We start from the raw sequence: 23867 nt of genomic DNA, 5'->3' as shown, positions 1-23867 counted from the left end.
TGATGAGGCAGCTTAATCAAAATACATTGTAACAGAAAAGTTTAAGGATTCCACCTTACCTGAGGCCTCAGATTTATCCGTAGCTACATAAATAATAGAGAGATGATCTAACAAATCTTGCGTATTTTCTTCCGATTCTTTCGAGGAGTTTTCCATTGCTACAATTATGCTCATCTGCAGCCGTAAGACGGCATCCGATTCCACATAACATCTCTGAGATCAGACGGATGGGAAAAAAGGGAAGACCTCAAAAAAGTCATCTGAATTTTTCTATTTTGAATTTTAGGGGTAAAAAGCACATAAGGTCAAGGGATGTGCATTTCTGAGAACAGAACATGCTATTTTATTTTTTATTCCTAAGCAGAGCGGCAAGAAAGAAGATGGGAAGAAAACACTCAATTTTCAATTTTACCTTTAGTTGCTGACACACTTTATTATGTAAACTGCATTCCAGTTGCACCTGCAAGAGGCTAGTATTAGTGGTTTCTGCCTAAAAGAAGAAAAAAGGGGGGAAAGAAATTAAAAGGAAGCAAAAGGCTCCACCTACTACCAATAGTAAACAATCTATCATTTATTCAGAAATGACATTTCTTCAGTGCTTCAATTTTATTCATTCAACACATATTTGAGTGTCCGCTAGATGCCAAGTAAAATTCTATTTACTGGAAATACAATAATCAACAGAGAAAAATCTCCTCTGTCACTGAGCTTACATCGAATGGAAATCATAAGCTCTCCCTTGGGCAACATGAAAATTCCTGTTATGGCAATCAGCAGATAAATATGTTCTAAATATACACAGGAACACTGAAGTTTGGTATTTCTTATACTTTTTGAACACTGTGTTCCAACACAGGAGTCTGCTTTTCTTTTAAAGTAGGTTCACCCAGTAAGAACCAATTAACAGCTGTCATGTCTGCCTCCCATCAGCAGAGTAAGCTTAGACACTATGACAAAACCGTAGAAGACATCCAACATTCAACTGGCTATCATCTTTAATATGTGGAAGGGATGTGGATGCAAGAGACAAAAGTGTATGAAAATCTGCAGAGTTTCATAAAGCTCAAAGATCTTAACAGCCACATGGGACGATATCAACATATTCTGAAGACAAAGAAATGCAACGTCAATCCAGGAATACAGCCGTTTGGGTGCGAGAGTGGGGGCAGCAGACGGCAAATACACAGAAAAGTCAGGCAGTGCAGAATCTAAAGGATCTAGGCTGAGAGATTTCTTCTTTTGTTCAGCGTGACGTGTCTGGCATAGCGATGATAAAAAAAAAAGGCACTTGGTTTGGCACTCAAAGTTGGAACACCAGAAAATCTCAGCAAGGTAAGAAGGCATTCCCCAAACCCTGGACTGACTTTCATTTTAAGTAGAGTCACCACAATTAAGTTTAATTTGTTAGATGTATAAGAACTACCTAAGTACATTATATAAAAACACATTTTTAACCACTTCAATTGTCATTCAGCGATTAATGTACGGAACGAATAAAATACAGGTGATCCTCAGTTCTGTGGATGCAGACTGGAAGGAACCTGAGCATCCTTGGAGTGTGGTATCCGAGGGGGGTCCTGGATCCCATTCCCCCACAGATGCCTAGGGACCACAGCATGTTACATTTTAAAGTGCAGTAAACATAGTTAGGGGGTTGAACCAAGCTTGTAAATGGGACCAAACATTAACCAAAAGCTCTTTTAAAAAGTAATCGCTAGTCTAGTATCAGCTAGACTTAAACAGAGTAACACCATCTGTAAACTGAACCTCAGATCTTCAGGGAAAGCTAGATTCCTGAAGCTGTCTTTCTGTGAGCAAGTTCCACATCAAAGACATAAACAAAGAAAAGCCCACTACTCCCTGAAACTGCGTTAATCAAAGTTATAAGTGACCCCCTCACATCCAAACCCAAGAGCAAGCTCTCTTTTGCCGACCCTCCTCCCGCACTTCGCCTTCTCTCGGTGTCTCTCTGTCCTCTTTGGCTCCTCCTTTGCTGGCTCTCCCTCCTCGGGCACCAGATGTTAGCTGCTCCAGATTCCGTCTCTGCCCCCTTCCCTCTCTCCCGGGGTGGGGCTGTGACACGCTGAAGCTGCCCACGTTTATCTCAGCAGCGCAGGCCTCTCTGCACACCCACGTGTGCACCCAGTGACTGGGCGGCCCTGTGAATCCTCACACGCCGAGACACCCACCCTGCTGCGGGCCTCGTCTTAGTGCCTTTACTCATCAAGCGGCTTAAGCCAGAAACCGGGAAACCAACTTCACTTGGCCTTCTCGCTCGGCCTCTTCAAACAAACCCAGACCCCAGGCACACTGACTGGACCTCCTTAGCAGCCCCTCGATCCGCTCACTTCCCTTCATTCCTAATAAACACCATAAGGATCAGGGGTCAGCTCACTACGCCTGCCTGTGGGCCACGTCCAGCCCGCGGCCTGTGTTGGTAGATATAAAGTCTTGCTGGAACACAGACACGCTCTTTTTTTCCACAAACTGCCTATGGCTGCCCTCATGCTAGGACAGCAGAGCTGAGGATGGCCTGTGAAACCAGAACTAACCACTCTCGGGGCCTTTACAGAAGAAGCCGATGGAGCCCTGCCCTAGTGGGAGGGAGGGCGAGGAAGGCAGGGAGGCTGGCACAGTCACTCCTCCTAGTCTCCCCGTGTCTACCTCTGCCCTCTCCTCTCCACTGTCTACACCGCATCGGGAATGACTTTACAAATAAGCAAATCACATCATGCCACTGCCTGCTCAGAACCCTTCACAGACTTCCTGCTCGGCCCAAGTCCCAGGTCCTTTCCTACAGCCGTAAACCTCGGGCACCTGCCTCGTCTCTACCTCCCTGTTTACGCTCAGCCTCGCTGGTCTACCTTCTGTTCCATTTTGCCTTCAACCTCTAAGGGTGCTGCTCCTTTGCCTTGAACGTACATCCCCAACCCCCCCTCCCCTCCACCTAACTCAACCTGATTCATCCTTCATGTCCCAGCTTAAATACAACCCCCAGGGAGGGCGACCTTCACACCGCCACGGGGTAAGTGCCGTTACTCACACCCACACCACCTTCTACCTGACCTTCCATGACACCCCTCATCACGCTGCAGCGACTTGTTCAAGGCCTGCCTGCCTGCCCCAGCAGACTGCAAGCGCCCTGTCTCATGCTCTCACCACGATGCCTACCATTTAACTGGCACTCAACAGACAGCTGATGACAGAAGAGAAGTGGGCACTGGGTCACAGAGGCTCGCTTGAAAGGTGCAAGCCTGAAAGGGGCAAGAAGCTAAACATAAACAATGGCTCTAAAATAAAAGCAGGTATCAACACCTGGTATCTGGCATGTGCTTCTGATCTGAAACGCTCCCCCAAAAAAGCTTAAAGCAAAACCCATGTCAACACACTTTCAACATACACGTTTATAATTAAGTTGGGTTTTGCTTAACTAATCTACAACAATTTAACTATAGGTCTTAACCTGACAAGGCAATTTTCTTGCCTAAAGTATTTCTTCACATGTTGAAATAACGTTAAAAGTTCAAAATTATTACTTTGAACATGATTAAAAATCCTATCTGCCCAGTGATCTGATGTGACTTAAAGCCCAATATTTTGTTATTCTTGGTAGATTTCGGGATGCATGAATTTATAATTTACCTTGTTAAGTAAGATTCTTCTATTAGCTGGAAACATAACAAAAATAAACTGCCACATTGTTTCATTTGCTGTAGGACATATTTCAGAACCCCACAAGGGGGAGTTCCAGCATCCTCAAAATGCCCTTGAAGCTTGCTGATTTGCCTCCAAGAGAAATTTTAATGTTCATGTCTTTCTCTCCCAAAAGAACAAACGTATTGCAATCTTGACTTAAAAAGAGAAACCATAACCAAAATAAGAGCCTCTTGGGGCAACCACAGGCACACTGGGATTAGAAATTCTCTCTGAAAGGACCCCAGCTGAGCACATTTGTTTTGACCCCTTACCCAGAAGTGCGCCTGGGCAGATTATAAAACAACAAAACAAAAACCTACTTCTTTAGTTTTGAAACCTCCGCCATTATTTTAACAAATTAGTTCATAAATTTGAAAGCTAAAAGAAATTCATCAGTAGTTTTTTTTTTAAAGATTTTTTTTTTTTTTGGTGCAAACCATTTTTAAAGTCTTTACTGAATTTGTTACAATATTGCTTCTGTTCCACGTTTTGGTCCTTTGACCGAGAGGCATGTGGGATCCTGGCTTCCCAACCAGGGAAGGAACCCACACCCCCTGCATTGGAAGGCACAAGTCTCAACCACTGGAGCACCCGCGAAGTCCCCTTGGTAGTTTTCACGTAAGTGTATGATACTATTCCCTTTCAGAAAATGGGGAAAGATGTGGTTTGGAAGGGTTAAATGACTTATCAAAGGTCCGAAGGTCACTCAGCGGAAAAACAGAAAAAAAAAAAAAAAAAAATAGCAGGTCTTTTACCATAAGTCATCAGTACTTTCTCCAAGTGAATCTGAACAGGCCAGGTCTATTTCTCCCAGGTACTTAAAAACCTAAAAATTCTTCAACATGAAAACATGTCTTAGAAAACCATACCAAGAGAAAGTAACAGTCAAGAAAACAGCCCTGTTAAGACTCCTTTTGTATGGCATGCATTTCCATGGTTTTGTGGAGAAGGGGAATGAATTTAGGGAATGGGATAAAAGAGAAAAAAAATCACCTTCCCCCACTTGCTAAAAAAACTGGTCTTTGTGTTCCAGGCCAGGGGCAGAGTGGGATTCTGAGGGGCTGAGTGCAATTAAACAGGAAGGAAAATGATAGACTTAAAAGTTCTAGGTCATTTGAGATGATTTTCATTAACAAGAGAAAACCATATTCTCTGACAAGAGTATATGAGAGTCTATAACACATTCATGCAGACAGAATGAATAACAGACTTGAAATTATGATGTTTCCAGTACTGACCACATATGAAAACCTTTCACTTCAGGAACACAACATATGAAATACTAAAGAATTTCTTAGATATATCCCAACCTGAGATTTCGCCTTCTCAGACATTTTCCTTTCCTTACACAACAGTGAATGCTACATTGTAGAGGTCCTTACAAAAGGTAAGTCTCTTATGCCCACGTGTGTCTCAGGAACACACAGAGTCCACATAAGATATGTGACCACTCCAGCCAGCGGCCCACACATACGGTGCTACGTACAATACATTCTATATAACAAATAATTTTGTATAAAATGAGTGCTTTCCTGGGTCCCGTCTATACAACACTCACACTCTTTAACCAAACTGCTAAATTAGTGTCTCCTGCGTAACACACAGGCTCAGCTGCGTTCAGTTACTTCACCCTAATATTAACCAGCAATTGTGTTTCAGTCCACTAAACTTCTGGTTCTCAGACATGTAACCACTGAAACAAAATCTACCTATGTTGAGAGACCCACTCACTCAAATATTTGTAAAACCCAAAGAAGTGGCTGAAATAGGTTGTTTTTATTTGTTTTAAGGGAAAAAGGGTTAAAGCACACACATGTATCACATTTTTCCTTATCCACATCTTTTTAGAAAAGGCAGTGTGGCCAAGTGACTTTGCAGTCAACACAGACTCAAGAGGAAACCTTGGGGATAATCCCTACCTTTTCCAAGACTCAGCTTCCTCTTGTGTAAAACAGAGGTGATGGACTCACAGCCATGTTAGCAGCATTAAATAAGATACTTATGCCAATCACAGTGCAGAAGCAGGCCCTCAAAAGGGAGCATTTGCTTATTCGTTCACAACTCAGGCATTCAATTAGTAAAATTCCACAACAAATCATTTAAATGCTTCTAGGAAGCATTTTCCCCACATAAAGCTGTTTGAATGGAAACTCCTCTTCCCCAATCCTCTAGTTTCCAAGAGAAGAGATTTTTTTTTTCCTTAAACGCTTCAAATTTTTCTTGTCCTTATTTCATAATTGGTTCAGAACCCAAGAAAAGAGAGAAGGGTCGCTTCACTACACACCATCTTCCCCTTCAAAACGCAATGTGGAGAACAAGGTACCACTGAGATATGAAGACGTCTGGTCAGACCAAGTGGCAGTGGCCTGCGCTGTGCAATTCCCTGGCTTTCACACTTGGGCAGCCGGCTCTTAACTGCCACAACCTGGGCTGGCAGCTCCAGGACAGCCATGTAGGATTTCCACCCTGGTAGGTCACGCAGCGTACGGAGGCTCGATCCAAAGGCAAGCAGCTATTTTCATACAACTGGCTGGTGCCGGGCCTTAAGCAAATGGCAAGCGAGTCCTGAAGGCCTGGCTCAGCTCTTGAGCCTGGGCCCAGTCTCGGCACAAGTTCAGGCGCTGTGATGCAGGCTGCTCAGGCTTGTCCTTGAGCAGCACAGCACGGCTTTGACCTAAGCAGGCATGGCCCGGAGGACGCTATGAAAGAAAGGGTGTCGCGGTGGAAAACAGGACGGTGGTTCCTCGAAGATCCAGCAGTTCTGCTTCTGGGTTTACACCCAAAAGGGATAGGAGGAGCTCGAATAGGTATCTGCACACCTATAATCACAGCAGCCAAATCGAAACAACGCAAAATCCACTGATGGATGAAAGAATAAACAAAACACGGGATATACATACAGTGGAATATTGCTTCCGCCTTAAGAGGGAAGGGAATTCTGGCACCTGCTACAACACCGATGCACCCTGAAGACACTGTGCGAAGTGAAATACGTCAGTCACAAAAGGACAAATCCTGTGTGAGTCCACGTAGGAGGGGATCGCGAATAGCCAAATTCAAGGGCAGAAAGTAGAATACGGTTTACTAGCGGCTGAGAGGAGGGGGTCACGAGGAGTCATCGCTTAATGGGGACAGAGTTTCAGTCTGGGCAGACGACAAAGTTCTGGAAGTGGATGGTGGTGACGGCTGCATGGCAGCGTGAGTGTAATTAATGCCACTGAACTGCACGCTTTAAAATGGTTAAAATGGTAAATTTTGTGTTACTCATATTTTACCACAAGAAAAGAAAAGGAAAGTGGGGGAGTGGGGGGGGGGGGTGGGGGGAAACAAAACAAAAACAAAAAGGTGTCCCAGTCAGGGCTCTCCTCAAAATACAGAGAGCTTCCAGAATGTTATCTGCGGCTTCTACGGTCAAATCTTGAAGAAATTGTGTTGGGCCCAACTGCAGGCAGGTGGTATAGACAGGCTGTTCCAAATTCTGCTCCTTTTTATGCATTATCTTTACAGCTGGGAGGATCTGTGAAAGGGTTTGGTCCAAATTCACGTGGCTGGTCCACAGACTCAAGAGCTCCTCTCCAACTCACTGGCCCTGCAGCTATCAATCACCTAAGTGCTAACCGCCGCTTCATATTTTTAAGATCCAAAGAGGAAGAGACATACACGGTGGCAGAGTTTATAAATAAAGAAGCAACAAGGGGAATCGTATTAAAGAGATACACTGTCATCTTGGGTTGAGTCAGAGAAGCAATTTGACAGAATTACTGCCTGCACGAATAAGGCAACCACTAAGGGCTGTCCTTGGAACAATCAGGCTCGTTCCGGAAATCGGAGAGGTGCTAGAAGCTTAGAGAAACACTCTCTCGTCTTCCTATCAGGACATGAGGTACAAAAACAAAACAAACAAAAAAAGGAAGGCAGATTGATGAAGCAGGAGGGAGAGAGGGCCACCCTTTGGAGAAAGGCTGACATCTTGGGGAATAAGAAGTGCAACAGAAAAAGAGACCTTGACACCCAGCTCAACAGACACAGACAGCCTGGAGTCTAACTCAAGTGAGGGAGAGATGTCTTTGTGCTTGTTGGAGATTTTAAAAAGAAAAAAAAAAAACTGTAATAAAGCAAGACAAGCAAGATCTCAGAGGACTGGAGTTGCTTCTCCAAAAGGAACCAGGATTTAGTTCTAGGAACTATGGAGAAATACACTTCTAAAAGCCAGGTACAGAACCCACAGTGAGAGCAACTGAGGACCTGCCTGCATCTCCAAAGATTGACACAGCTCTACCAAGGGTTACACAAACTCTGGACAGCCTGGGGTGGAGTGGGGGAGAGATCGGAGGAAGATACTTGGAGTACAGCAGGTAGAGGTACGCTCACTGCCTGTGGCTGGAGGGAACACACTTGCAAAGTTTATGGAATTAGGACTCAGTCTAAGAGAAGGCACAGCAGCAAGGAAACCCATTAAAGGGGAACCAGGGAGAACAAGACAGACTGACCCCAGCCCTAAACTGGATTCTGGTCTACTGGGAGAGTGTCTCTGACGTAAGAGCACCCAACTCAGGGAAGAGAAGATTCACCAGACCCAGAACTTAGCCACTGTACCTCTCCTGCTTTGGGAGAACTCACAAGAAAATATCTAGAGGAACACCTAGAGGAAAAAACAGATCTAGACCAAAAAGGAAAGAAAAAGGTGGAAGGAAGGAAGGAAGGAAGGAAGGAAGGAAGGAAGGAAGGAAAGAAGGAAGAAAGAAAGGAAGGAAGGAAGGAAGGAAGGAAGGGAGAGAAAGAAAGAAAGGAAAGAAAGAAAGGAAGGAAGGAAGGAAGGAAGGAAGGAAGGAAGGAAGGAAGAAAAAGAAAAGAAAGAAAAAGAAAAAGAAAGAAAGAAAGAAAGAAAGAAAGAAAGAAAGAAAGAAAGAAAGGAAGAAAGGAAGGAAGGAAGGAAGAGAGAGAGAAAGAAAGAAAGAAAAAGAAAGAAAGAAAGATAGAAAGAGAAAGAAAGAAAAGGAAGGAAGGAAGGAAGAGAAAAAGGAAGGAAGGAAGGAAGGAAGGAAGGAAGGAAGAAAGAAAGAAAGAAAGAAAGAGAAAGAAAGGAAGGAAGGAAGAAAGAGAAAGAAAGGAAGGAAGGAAGGAAGGAAGGAAGGAAGGAAGGAAAGAAAGAAAAAGAATGCACCAATTTCAGCAAACAGCAGTAGCTTACAAGTGTTAGGGAAAAAGAGACCAGCAAAAGCAGCTGGTTAAATAGCTAGAAACTCATCTGAGCCTCCCTGACAGGAAGAAGGGACAGGAAGAGACCAGCACATCTGGAGGCAGAGCACAGCCTGCAGACAAAGAAAGGCCCACGCACAAGCTGGAGGAGACAGCGCGGGGCTCGGGGCCCAGGTGCTACTTCCCGCTGAGCCCCAAGCTCCCTGAGTGTCAACAGCGTTCAGCTCCCCCCCAGGAATCTGCTGCAAACAAGCTCCACTTGAAACAAGCAGGATGAAAAGGGAAAAACCTTGCCGAAGAAGCGGGTTCCAGAAGCCTCCGTGAGCTCCTGGTAAGAGGCAACGGAAACCACACTGCAGGCAGGTTTCGAAGTCTCCACCCACAGATGTTCTATCCCTGCACAGAGCAGGGACACCTCTCAGCACAGCAGTGCCCGAACAAGGGCTCCCTGCAGAAAGCAGAGGACAGACACACCTGGTGACTGGACTGCCGAAACTGCACGGCTCTGACTCTGAACACAGACCCGAGCATCTGGGCATCTCGGTGTCCCTTCCCAAGAGAGGAGGTGGCAGGCACAGCTCTCTTCTCCCCAAATTCACCTCCAGACAGGCAACCTCTGCCCATCGAGTTTAAGGGCTCAGATCTTGGCCTCAGAACAACTGGCATGGGCTGAAGCTGAAACCAAGGTGATGGTTTCAGCCCTCCAACCCTCTCTTTGGCAAAGACAAAATACTGGGAACAATTCTCAGAATTAGTGCCTTGAGGGCTGGGGGACATGTTTTCCAAATCTAGTGGATGTAAGGTTGATAATCTAATATTCCTATGTGTCTTGTTGAGATTCTAGACTTCAGAGAAACTCAGTATTGAACTACTGTAACTTCTGAAGCCCTGGGGAAGCCACCCACATCCTAGTGGGGGATGGGGGGCGGGGGGGAGGGCCCGGCTGCGGCTGTTGGCGCTTCCCCAGCTGCACACAGGCATGGAGAACCTCTCTGGCTAAGACAAAAAAAAAATAATAAGGAATTAGAAAGGACTTCAAATTCTCTGCATGTTAACTCACAGGCCAACAAAATTTGATATGGACTAGAGCCTTGAACTTTCATGTCTTGCCAGGGATTACATATCTGAATTTTAAATTTCTCCCTGAGAGTTTCATAATAGAAGAGGGTTTACATACAAAAACTTTTTTAAGTTAAGTGACAAATGCATTTTAGCTATGTGCCAGATACTAGGTTCTAAGCTTTTTACATATGTTAATTTATTCAACAGCTATAGCACTCCTACGAGGTAGCACCAGTGTCTGTTTTATAGATAAACTGAGACATAAAAAGGTTAGGTAACCTGGCCAAGATCACTCAGGCCCAAGACTTTTACCCAGGTGGCCTGGTTTTAGAATTCACTTTCTTATTCACTTCACTATACAGTTATATGATGGGGCATCATTAGAAGGCTGGGGTTTTGGGGTTTTTTGTTGTTGTTTTGTTTTTTTGAGCATCTTAATTCTGTTATTTGATGCCCTTTCAAAGCTCTGGTAAGCTTTATTGGATACTTGAAAAGAATCTGGGATGGGAAACAGATGAGGACATGAACTTCAGACCTGGGACACAGTGTGGCTTTGGAGAAGATTATCAATGAATTATCATAATGAATCTCAGAGCTTTCCAGGGGCAAACTCAGCCATGCACCCCAGCGGTCCACAGAGGATCAACAAAGTGGGGGGTGGGGTGGGTACAGCGGGAGAAGGAACAGGCTCAGGCAGGCAGGAGCACAGCAGACTTCCATCTGCTCATCTCCGTGCAGAGAGGGAGGGCCGTGGGCTTAACAACAGGTAAGTCCAAAGGGTCAGAAATACAAAACCGAGCAATGGCAAAAGGAAAGCAAACACTAAACACTACAATACTCCTGATACTCCGGCCGCTTTGCCCCAAGCCTTCCTCTCCCTTCAAGGTAGAGGCAGTTGCCTATTAGTGGGACACAGACAATGACCCTGTACTGTAGGCAGGGTGACAGGCCAGCGGCTATTGGAGGGAGTTGGTTTCTTTTCTCCTTCTCTCTACACCCTGGGTAAGGGTGTTTTGTCCTTGATTCAAACATTCCTTCCATAAGAGGAAATGCAGACGGTCAACAGACACATGAAAAGATGATTACTAATCGTCAGGGAAATGCAAAGCAAAACCACAATGAGCTATCACCTCACACCTGTCAGAACGGCTATCCTCAAAAAGACCACATTAACAAACGGTGAGGATGTGGAGAAAAGGGAACCCTCGTACACTGTTGGTGGGACTGTAAACTGGTGCAGCCACTGTGGAAAACAGTATGGAGGTTTCTCAAAAAACTAAAAATAGAACTACCATATGACCCAGCAATTCCCCTCCTGGGTATATATCTGAAGAACACAAAAACACTAATTCGAATAGATACGTGCACGCCAATGTTCATAGCAGCATTATTTACAATTGTCAAGATATGGAAGTGACCTGTGTGTCCGACAACAGATGAAGAGATAAAGAAGATGTGGTGTGTGTATATACATACAATGGAATACTACTCAGCCATGAAAAAGGATGAAATTTTGCCATCTGCAACAATATGGATGGACTTAGAGAGTGTTCTGCTAAGTGAAGCAAGTCAGACAGAGAAAGACAAATCCTGTATGATTTCACTTACATGTAGAATCTGAAAAACAAAGCTAGTGAATAAAACAAAAAAGAAGCAGACTCACAGATTAAGAGAACAAGCTGGTGGTTACCAGTGGGGAGAGGGGAGAGGGGAGAGGGGAGGGGCAAGACAGAGGCATAAACTATCAGGTATAAAAAAAAAGCCACAAGGATATACTACACAACACAGGGGATATAGCCAATATTATATAATAACTATAAATGGAGTATAACCTTTGAAAATTGTCAATCACTATATTGTACACCTGTAACTTACATGATATTGTACATCAACTATACTTCGACTAGAAAAACAGTCGCTTCCAGTGGGACCACACCACAGTCTACCCAGGGGATAGGGAGTCAGCAGCTCTGCCTCTCTCACACCAGCTGACACAGGAGACAGTGGCTCGTCAGTAATATAAAGAAGGCATTTTAGTTTTCTAGCTTCTGATTCGTATACATCCACCCGTTCAGAATCTGAGGAAGAGAGGTGCTATTTATTTACTGGGCATATTCAAGTCTTCTAACAAAAGTTTCTAGAATATTCTAACATAGTGAATGTTGGCAGGTCATCAAAAAAAAGTCATGTCTCAACTTCGTAAATAGCTGAAATGATCATTTCTTGCTTTTTAAGGTCATTTATTCCATTCTCTAGCATTTATTTACTACGTGTTATGTGGCGACAGGTGATAAGAAAACAAATACCAGTTAGGACAGGATTCCTTCTCTTAAGGAGCTTATAATCTTGGTAGAGGAAAACACATACACCAAAACAAAAGCTTTTGCATATTATTTGTGTTAAGATGGGGGTCGCTCAGGGTTTTCAGTCAAGAACGAGTCGGTTCTCCAGGAGGCAAAGGGATTAGGCAAGTGCTGAGTTCAAAAGAGGGATGAGGAAACTGTTCTCTCCAAGAACACTGTTCTGTCCTGCCGAGAGCAGAGAGTTCAGAGAAGCAGAGGAGGCTGACGGGGGGAGGAGACTCCGCGGGCTGGGGGGCTGGAGGGCTGGGGAAGCTGCGGAAAGGGAAACATCCCAGCGACACCCACACCTCGGCGGCGGGGGCGGGGGGCGGGGGTCCTCCTCCAGGCTTCCCCAGGCTTCCTTCCCGTCTCCCGCTCACCAACCCTCCACCTCTTCCCAAATTCCCATTCCACAGAACCATTCTCACTGGAGGCGCCAATGAAAAAAGGAACAATTTTTAAATTTAAGCAATTTCCTTGCTTTAAAAGCTCTATTCAGAGGTAGGCAGGTAGGTAACGGCATTTATTTTCCTAATATACAGTAATAACTCTCAGGGTCTGACAGCCTAACATTTTTATGTAAAAAAATGTAACTTTTATCAGGCAAATAAATGCTATTAACTGCATTGTAAGTCCACCCAGACTTGTAGGAATCCGTAGCTATCCCACCCAGAAACTCTGTGTATTTCATGTACCTTATTATGTAAGACATCAGGAAAACAGGGCAGCTGCAGTGGCCTTTAACCTTGCCCTGTTTTCCCGTTCCATCTCCAGATCCTCGTTCAGACTTTTGCAACTTCTCTGCTAGTGAGAAACCTGCCCCTTTCCATCTCTCCTCTGCTGAACTGCGACTGGAAACGTGCCTTGTCCTCCTCCCCACACTGATTTGACAGCTTGCCTTCCAGACCGCCACACTTACTCGACAGGGATCAGCACCTAGGTGGCGCGTCGCAGGAGAGCAAGGGCTCCACGCAGGCTGGCACCGCGGCCCCTCCCCAGCACCTGTCCCAGGCGGGCGGGCACAGGGCCTGACAGCAGCACGCCAAAGCCAGGCTGTGCCAGTCTTAAAAGGGTAGGAACTCCTGGTCCGAAGTGGATTAGATGTCACACAGAATACCCAGAAATAATCTCTCCTTTACACAATCCAGTAACAGGACACCGTGGCAGGGAGGAGAACCGCTCACACACACACTCAGAAAAGTTCAGAAAGGAGGTGACAAAGTAGTCTTCCTGGTCACCTTTGCTGAGTGTGACTATGGTCTTGAGGCTTATTTCTAATTTTTCACGTCTCTGGTTTCCTGTGTTTTCTTATAATTACATTGTAATTTCTTACCACCACCTCCTTTTGAGAGAATTCAGTACTATGAGACCACGCTGGGACACATACACAAACCCACTGGTACTTGGTGGGAACTGTGTGTCATCGACTTTCCTCTCACTTAGAGCTTCTCTGTGTCTCCCATATTGCCTTACAAGCTCCACTTTTCACAATAAATATTATTTTACAGTGATTCCAATAATAACAATTTTAACTCTCAGAGACAAGGTTACTCTATATGACCCTATATGCCAGATTCTGAGAGAATGCCAATTTTAAATATTCTGTTTTACCCAAATAAATCACTGAAGCATTCCTCAAATCTCAATGGCTTGGATCCAAAACAACACTACAGAAAACGTGAAAAAATGAAATCGGCTTTTTCATGAGCCTAACACAACTCTATTTACATATTACATCCCACCATATACTTTACAGTTACAATCATAGAGTACGGTCTAGCTTATATTCTACTATTCGTTTGTCAGACATTTCTACATAAGCATCATAACTGTAACTTGGAAGAACTACTTAATATTCTGCTGTGTTGATATGCTTAAATTTATCAAATCCTTTTTCCACTGTTGAGCCTTTAAGCTCTTTCTTCTGTTTTTGCCATTATAAACATGCTGCAAAAAAAAAAAATTTTGCATTTATCTTTCCTGCAACATGAATTACAAAGTTAACAATATGAAAATCATTACCTGGGGAAATATTTAAACCATACTGAGCCGGGACGTCCAATCCTGGCTCTGTCCTCAACCTCCACCAAGTAACCTAAACTCTAAGACCATTCTACAACTTCTAAAATAAGAATGATACCACCTGCCCTGGTAGTAAATCTGTTGAAGGTCATCTGGTTGATGTGGTGAAAAGGTGAAGTTACACAAATCTTAGATATTACGACGGGGAGATATGCTATTTGGGGCTCTTAGCTCAGATGCCCACTGACTCATCTACCTATTAAAAACTCTGGGGGCTGCCCTTAATGTACTAAACACTAAGTTGATGCTGAGACTACGAAAATGAAAAAGAAACAGGCCCGGGCCCAGAGAGCCTCGCAGAAGAGCAAGAGAGGGAGACAGTCCGGGACACTAAATGTTAAAGCAGGTTTGAACCGAGTGCCTTGGGATCAGAACAGAGACTGGCCCGGGAACCTGCAGAGGAGGGGATATCTGAACTGGGTCTCAAAGGATGGAATTAGAAGGAGAATTAGAGTCAGAATGGGGGAAGCTTATGAATGGGAGACAGTCTGTAAAAAGGGATGGCATGGGCTGGCAGTGAGAACAGGTCTGTGAGGCCAGAACTGAGAAGAGCGGGGTGGTACCCCCAATGCTGGAGAAGAAGTTGGCCCCACGTGATGAAGGACCTTGTAGATCAAGCTAAGGCACTTGGGCTGGATCTTGCAAACAACGGGGACCCAGCAGTGCAGTGACCAGGGAAATGTGGACTCATTTTGTTTAAGAAGACATCACCAGCACGTGCGGCAGGTGCACAGGAGGGGAGAAAGCCTGACTGAGGAGTAACCCAGGTGCCAAATGATGACAGGACTGCAACAAAAGCAGAGGACCTCGGATTCTCACTTAAACCCACTGTCATGGTGATGTCTTGTCTGCTAGGAACGCTCTCTCCATAATGTCAAACAAATAAAAAGGAAGGACTAGATGACAAGGCAACTTAATTCCTCGTGTCTACCTACTTTCTTCCCCAGAGCAGACACGCATGTGCGCAGAGAGGATGCAATGCACCCCCTCCTCTCACTGAACTCAGCCACTGCTAGAGAACAGCTGGCCAGCACGAATTCAGACAGAAGACGAATCACACAAACAGTCTTGGCTTCAGCAGAACAGAGTGAGCCATTTAATCCAATTCGACAGAGCAGGAAAAATGCAAAAGTCAGATATGAATGGACACACAAAAAAGATTGGAATGAGCTCATCCTACCAAAAAAACTGAGATAACCTAACAATTTTTCACGGGCACTCTAGTTTCTTTCACAAGATGGACACCTTTTTTTTCTTACTCCAAAAAACAAATGGAGAGGGACTTCCTAGGTGGCGCAGTGGTTAAGAACCCACCTGCCAATGCAGGGGACATGGGTTCAATCCCTGCCCCAGAAAGATCCCACATGCCATGGAGCAACTAAGCCCATGCACCACAACTACTGAGCCCGCGCTATAGAGCCTGTGAGCCACAACGACTGAGCCCATGTGCCGCAACTACTGAAGCCCGCACACCTAGAGCCCATGCTCCACAACAAGAGAAGCCACCACAATGAGGAGGCCGTGCACCACAATGAAGAGTAGCCCCCACTTGCCACAACTAGAGAAAGCCCGCGTGCAGCAACGAAGACCCAACACAGTCAACAAATAAATAAATAAATTTACAAAAACAAATGGAGATCTTAAACCCAGGATTCATAGTAGGAGGGCAGAACCAATTACAATCTATATGACATTATAAATATTCACACCGTTTTCCCCCATTCATAGAAATAAGATCAAATAAAATGGACATATTTCATCTGACCATCTTCCCTAAATATTACGCTCTTCTAGAAAAGGAGGACAAAATATCAAAACGCCCTTTTCAGGGTGCTTTAGTAAAGGTTATACTCTGTGATCTGGGGTTGGGCTCTGTCCTGGGACTTTACAGGTGGTCATGTAATGAACCAACGAGAGGCAGTGAGCTCCATGGAAAGAGCACAGGCTTGGAAACAGACAGACTAAGGGAGGAAATCGGCTTTTGACGTCATGGAAGTAGTCAATTTTTCCTCCAGGCTGTATGCCGAAAATAAATCCATGATTTTTTGAAAAGCATTATTTAAACTTGATTTTGTCACAGTTAACTCAATCTTTCAGCAGCATGGGAGACAAGACCAAGTGCTGTCACAGTCCCTCTACGTGAGGTGACGTGTGGTAAGCTGCAAGGATAAGTGACCAGAAGTGTTCTGATTACATAAATTTCTAGTTGCTACCTTAGGAAGTAACTTTAAGCAAGTGTGAGCAGAGGCCAGTACGATCTCTGTATCCGAAAGACTGATGACATTCATTTCTGCCTAAACCTCTCGCTCTGTAGCTTTCCACCAGATGCGCTTTCCAGATCTGTTCTGGAGAAGATTCTGCCACGAGCACTCCCTCCCGCACCCTCCCTCCCCTTTGAGAGAAGTGACCTCCTGAACTCGGCACCTACCCCAGATGATGGGCTCTGGACCACAGGCAGAAAGTAGACAGACACACGGGACAGAAACAATATCAAAATAAAGACACTCCTTTCTGAGAAAGGACAGCTGGCAACCTTACAGCCACTTAAAACACAACACGAACACATTTTATGTACGCAGTTTAAATGCGAAAATATTATAGTCAGGATTTTCTCTAACGAATGCCATAATTATTTCTTAAATCTAAATTTTCTGGGTTTTTGGTTTTGTTTCTCGGTGTAGTAAGCCTTGAAAAAAGACTTTAAAGGTTTCTTTTTCTGAATCACTGTAAAAACGAGAGAAATTTAAATAACTATCTTTTAAGAAATATTTTTTGATATTTAGAGCTCTCGACACTGGGTTCTAACAAAAGATCAGCCAAAAAAAGTGAGTTTTATCTGCACACTGAAATGTCTTCTACACTGTCACAACACAAGAGCAGGAACACTGTGCTGTGTTCACCGCCCTTGTCATTTCCTGGAACGTTCGAGAAATGATATCTCATAACTAACTGCTAACTCGACAGTGACCTGACTAAACGCATAGATCCCAGTATAAATGAAAACAGAGAGAATCTACCATCGGGAATGGAGTCGAAGCTGAGAAAGTCAAGAAGGATGCCAAGACAACCTGATGGGGGAGGAACTGTCTTTTCAACAAATGGTGCTGGGACCACTGGAGATGCACATGAGAAGAATGAACTTGACCCCGAGCTCACACTATACACTAAAAAGAAGTCAAAATGGGTCACAGACCTCACTGCAAGAGATGAACTATAAACCTCTTATGAGAAAACACAGGAGTAAATCTTCACAACCTTGGGACTTAGATATGACACTAAACACATAAGTGATCAAATAAAAAATAGGGAAACTGGACTTCATCAAAATTAAAAATAAAAAGACAACCTACAGAATGGGAGAAGACAGATACAAATTACACACCTCATGAAAGTCTAGTGTCTAGAGTATATAAAGAACTCTTACATCTCAACAATAAAAAGACAAATAACCCAATTAAAAAATGGGCAAAGGATCTGAATAGACATTTCTTCAAAGAAGATATACAAATTACCAAAAAGCACACGAAAAGATGCTCAACATCATTAGTCATTAAGGAAATGCAAATAAAAACCACATTAGATATCACTTCACACTCACAAGGATGGCTATAAAAAACAACAAAAAACAAGCCTTGGCAAAGTTGTAGAGAAACTGGAATCCTCACTCACTGCTGGTGACACTGTAAAATGATGCAACCACTTTAGAAAACATTTTGACAATTCCTCAAAATTAGACACAGAATTACCATATGAGTCAGCAAAATTCTACCCTTACATATACACCCAAGAGAATAGAAACATGTCCATGAATGTTCACAACGACATTATTCATAATAGCCAAAAAACCAAAAACAAATTAAAAAAAAAAAACCAACTGATAAATGCTTAAACGGAATGTGGTATATGTCTATACAATATGTCATTTGGCAATAAAAAGAAAGGAAAGACTGATAACATGGATGAAACTTGAAAACTTTATGCTAAGTGTAAGAAGCCAATCACAAAAGACCACACAAATCACTTACATGAAACGTGCAAAACAGGCAAATCTATAGAGATGGAAGATAGCGTAGTGGTTGCCAGGGACTAAGGCAAAAAAAAATGTTCTACAATTAGATTGTGAGATGGTGGTGATGGCTGCACAGCTCTGTGAGTATACTAACCACCACTGGGGGTACACTTCAAGTGGGGGAATTTTGTGGTATGTGAATTATATCTCAATAAAGCTGTTAAATACAAATAAAAATGCAAAAGGAAAAAAGAAACAAAACAGAGTCTCGTACCAGCTAAAGCAGAAACAAAGATCACGAAAAGCCAAGTCACCGCCATGGTTGGGGGAGCTGCAGACTCCTCCAGCCAAAACTTCCCCCAGCCCAAGTTCATGGGCCCCTCCAGTGGCAGGCCCTGGGCTGGGCTGGGAAAATGTGGAAAGCCAGTCGGGTGGTCCCCGCTTTCACGGGTCCTAAATTCCACAGAGTGATGGAGAGAGTGGCTAAGTAACCACATTACGTGGGTGTGGGATTATCTCACGGGATACGAGTCCTAAGGGGGAAGGAAGACGGTTGTACTGCGGTCCAACCGAGGTCTGAACTAGAATGGGAGAGACAGCAAGAGCCCTGGAGAATTCCAGGTGAGAAGGCTGGATGAAGCGAGGGTTCACCACGAGAAAAGCTGGGGGAGGGGCGTCTGGGGAAAGGGCAGGCACAGGGAACCTGGGGCAGGAGGCGGAGAGGCAGTGCGAGCAGAGGGAGGAGGGTGGCTCATGGCAGCCAGAGGAGGGACAGCGCCAGACCACGCAAGGCCTTCCAGCCACACGAAGGGTTCCATTTAAGTCCTAAAACCTACAGGAACACACAGGAAGGTAGCAAGCAGGTGACCAACGCAGTCCAACTTGCATTTTTGGTACGAGGACCTGAAAGGGCCATAGCAGACACTGGCAGACCAGGTAAGGGACTGCTACAGTGGCCCGGAGGAGGATGGCCTGGATGTGGGACAAGGCAGAAGGCACCACGGCAAGGACAGGTCCTGCCAGGCAGAGTGGATGACAGGCACGCTCTCATCACACCAAGGCCTCTCTCTGAGGCCCTTAATTCCACGTATCCTTAAATTAACCGCATTAAATAACTAAGGTAATCTGAGCACCTGCCTCGGTTTCAGTGCTTTTATCACCACTAACATGGCACCAGGCACTCAAAGCTCTCAGTCACCAGAGGAACCTGGCCATTCCCAGCTGCCCCCACGCCCAAGGACCCCTGAGATAAGGCTGAAAGTACTCAAAGGAAAAGCCCTCGCTGTCGGCACCTGCAAATTAAACTCTCTCTAGGCCTTCCGAGCCCTTACCAAATGCAAGTCAGATCACAGCAGTCTCCGGCCTAAAACCTTTCAATACAGGCCCACTGGTTTTAGGACTTACACCAAATCCAAATTTGCCAATTAAAAGAAATCTTCCTTTAAAACCTGAGGAAGGGCTATTCCATTTTATTTTAAAAAAATGGCAATAGTATGTTAAATCCCTAAGAACGACCTACTTGATGGCAAAGCACCCAGACATTACATTACAGGTAAATTGATTCTGCTTGTCTCTCTCCCCACTGGAATGAGAGCTCCATGGAGACAGAGGTGCAGGACCCGTGCCTGGCCCACAGCAGAGGCGCAGTGAGACTGATGGTGAAGGAAAGCCCGGGTACCACAACCGACAGGAAGTCCGAGCAGTGGGCTTTAGTTACTCATCAGAAAGAAAGGGGATGTACTAAGGTGGTAAGCTTCATAATATGCTGAGTCAAGAGCTTTTAGAATTTCAACAGTTACCCACAGTTGCAAGGAAACAGAAATAATCAAAGGCGAAAAACGGCCCACCCTATAAGCTAGTAATGAAATACGCATCAAAAGAATTTTAAGGTACCATTATATACCCACTGAGACATCAAAAACATTTCTTTCCCCTGAGCCACACCCAGGCCGGGGGGGGGGGGGGGGGGGGCACGGAGGAAAGAGACACTTGCAGGAATGTCATTACCAGTGACTAGGGAGGGTCTGGCTTCTAGAAAAGCACCCTGGCAAGATTAACAAGCCCTATAAAACAGCTCATAGTCTTTAACTACAGAATCCTCTTTAAGCAATACACCCCAAGGAAACCGGCAGTCCAAAAGAGAAATAAAGAAACGTGTAGAATATGTACACAGCTTAAGAGTAATAATAATGAAAAACCGGACACACTGTAAATGACCAACAACAGCAGCACTAAGCAAACTATGAAACATCAACACTGTGGACTACGCAGCCATTGAAAAGAAGTACATGGAGTCCACTGACACGTTACATGCCTGTCTTATTTCCATATGTACCAGGATTTTTTCCAAAAGCGGAACATGTTAACAATCCCAGGGCTGACTGTGTAAAAAGGTCTGGCTGTACTCTGCATAAGACACATAAATGTAGAGGCTACACAGTTTGGTGTTTATCAGCATTCAAAATAAATGTCCTACTAAAATCACCTGTGTTTGTGGAAGCTGAACGCTCTGGACTTGCGGAAGCAGAAAGTAAGCATTCGGAAGCTGCTTGACAGACCCTTCTGCAGAGATTCTGCGAGTGCCGATTCCAGATACCTGCAGGGAAAAAAAAAATCTGTTAGTTTTGAAACACATGTGATAGAGCGCTGAAATACCTTTCCAAAGGAAATCTGTGTTCATCAACTTGGCCGTCAAGATTGTTAATCCAGTTATTGTATTTCTCTTTGTCCTCCAAAAATATGCAACAAAAGTCACTGTATTTAAGCTGAATGTTCCTCGCGGCAGCAAATCTTTTCAGAAATAGACAACTTTTCTAATATGGGACCATGAGTTTAATGGAATCCAGTAAGAATTAGCCACAAAAATGATAGATCTTGGCACTTCAATGAAAGATGTCACAGACATCACTTAAGACACAGATTCCTGACTATTTCTGCGAGCAACAACAAGAAGACTCCTCAGTGCTCTGCTAGGATAGGGAGCTCCCTGAGGACTGGCCCCCAAGCACGCAGTCCGTGTCCCCAGAGCAGAAACAGTCCTGAGCCTGGGAGAGGAGGAAGCAAAATCCCCACAGGCTGCCCTCACAAGCTCCCTACCCCTGGACTGCTTGAGGTGAGGGTCGTGAGTTTTGAAACCCTACTGTATTTTATCCTAGGAACCTATACGATAGATCTCTCTGTGTTGTTCCAACGCCCTTTCAAGATCCAAGGTGCGTTCCAGCCCTGCGCTCTGCACGGAAGACGGCCACCTGGCCCGAGAGGCAGAGGCAGAAGGAAGACTGGTGAGCTGAATATCAGCTAAGCGGCCTTATATCTGAATGACATAAGCCAGGTGGCAACATTTCCAAAAGGCTTTTCTCTAACACCCAACCTCCTTCATTAAGTCAACGGCCAAATTATACGACCAAAGGAAAAAGCTACTTACATGATAAGAAAGGATTCCGTGTGTGGAGGTGTTAATAAAGAAGGAACTTTCAACGCTTCCTTCCTCCGTGGGTAAGAAAATAACTCTGAAGGACGTCTTCCCCATTGCTGGGATTACCTGAAAGCAAGCCACCTCATTAGCCACTGGCAATGGCCCCTCTCTGACAAACTGTCTTTCACAGACTTTCTTCTTAACAATTCCTGCTAAGAGATATCTGCCGTAATCTTGCACCCTTGATGCACGCAGATGGTGAATCCCTGAGAATGTGCAAGCAGATCAACATCCAATAATCTAAGGGGAAATATCAGAGAGCACACCGTGGACTTGGGGCAAGACAGCTTTCATCCCAGATTGGAGTCACATGCCTGGTGTCTCTGCATTTTCCCTGCTCTTCCTCCCCCATGTGTTCAAGGGCCTGTGTCTGACACGGTTCCACCTCCACTTGACTAAAGAGAACCAGCGAGGTACAGACAAGTTGCTACTTCATGAAAGTCAGGGACAGCGTTTATCTGGACAGACTGTCACGAACAAAATAGTGGGCTCCCCCTTACAACCACTTCCTGAGTCCCAGTATTTAAAAAAAAAGGGGGGGGGGTATCAGGTAGACAGAGTAAGGAAAATAATAAATTCTACTAGTAATTTGGATCTTCCTTAAAAGTTAAAGCCCTTTTAAAAGTTTAAAGTTAAAGCTAAATTGAATTACTAAAACTATTAGAAGATCAGGGTTTTGAGCGTTGCCTTATGGTGCAAACTAGCTTCATAAGGAACCACTCACCCCCCCCTTAGTCCTATATTTAGAAAAGAGTCCTGGGACTTCCCTGGTGGTGCAGTGGTTAAGAATCTGCCTGCCAATGCACAGGACACAGGTTTGAGCCCTGGTCTGGGAAGATCCCACATGCCGCACAGCAACTAAGCCCGTGGGCCACAACTACTGAGCCCATGGGCCACAACTACTGAAGCCTGCACACCTAGAGCCTGTGCTGCGCAACAAGAGAAGCCACCGCAATGAGAAGGCCATACACCACAAGGAAGAGTAGCCCCCGCTCCCGCAACTAGAGAAAGCCCATAAGCAGCAACAAAGACCCAATGCAGCCAATTAATAAATAAATAAATTTATTTATTTATTTATTGGGAAAAAAAAAGAAAGAAAAAGAAGAGTCCTAACCATCCTAGTAGGCTCACAGGTGACAACATCACCACTATAAACTTGTACTAGTTACTACATGTTTCAGCATTGGCAGCAAGTATGAGACAAGCAATATTAAGTTTCTTTAACTATGAAAAAGTCATATTGAATATGCATGCATTAATACCCAGTTTAAATTCTTTGAACTTTTTTTTCCATGTAGATAATCAAGAGCTACCAAAATTATGAATCTGAACAGCTGAAAAAAATAAATGTTAAAGCAAACACACAGAAGGAAAGAGTCTGGGTAGCAGAAAAAGGGGAGACAGGGAGCAGAAAGTGAAAAAACTGCAGGCCAAAGAAAGCAAGAAAAGCTGGCAGCCTGCCACAGCGCAGCTTCCAAAAGCCCGTCCACACTCACCCTGCAGTGAACGGGAGGCACATGGAAATGTCCCGCAGCTGTAAACACGGAATTCACCACGACCTCACTCTCCCTGCTAGGGTTATATGCATAGAGAATCTTTGCTGCAGGGTGTCCCAGAAACCTAGGAGGGGAACAAGGAGAAAAGGCAAGGGATTGTATGGTTATAAATAAAATCATCCAGCCATCCACACATACCTACCTATATACACTCTAAACCCAGAAAGCTGTTGATCTCCATTATGGAGTTAAAAGCAACAATCCTATTGTTAATAAAACATTCTATCCATGACAGTCAAAAAAACTCTTTTAATCCTTTCTTTTACAAGACACTCAGCCAACCCACAGAAGCACCCCACTGATTTTTGAATTAGAAGAATTCAACCCATCTAGGCCATTTAGTGCTTGCAGAAAAACACCTAATGGGAACTGGGTACCTGTCTGATGTGGGTCTCTAATTCAAATGAAAATACATTTAGGTAAGACACTGTACTCATAGAAAAATC

General features: G+C 44.4%; 1 protein-coding gene across 2 annotated transcripts in view; it reads right to left on the bottom strand.

Moving 5' to 3' along the window:
• The window catches only part of TMEM131L (transmembrane 131 like), a 153884-nt gene that overhangs the window by 55746 nt on the left and 74271 nt on the right, over positions 1–23867 (bottom strand). For both annotated transcript variants that reach the window (XM_057727266.1, XM_057727267.1), the window contains exons 5-9: positions 23362–23485; positions 21815–21931; positions 20876–20986; positions 413–490; positions 60–213 (exon numbers count right to left, since the gene is read on the bottom strand). In XM_057727266.1, the coding sequence (XP_057583249.1) occupies positions 60–213; positions 413–490; positions 20876–20986; positions 21815–21931; positions 23362–23485 (584 nt within the window). The remainder of the gene's footprint in view (positions 1–59; positions 214–412; positions 491–20875; positions 20987–21814; positions 21932–23361; positions 23486–23867) is intronic.

The sequence above is a fragment of the Hippopotamus amphibius genome, chromosome 3, assembly GCF_030028045.1.
Source record: "Hippopotamus amphibius kiboko isolate mHipAmp2 chromosome 3, mHipAmp2.hap2, whole genome shotgun sequence".
Lineage (NCBI taxonomy): Eukaryota > Metazoa > Chordata > Mammalia > Artiodactyla > Hippopotamidae > Hippopotamus > Hippopotamus amphibius.
The sequence above is the reverse complement of the archived record's forward strand: the minus strand, read 5'-3'. Positions and strand labels throughout refer to the sequence as shown.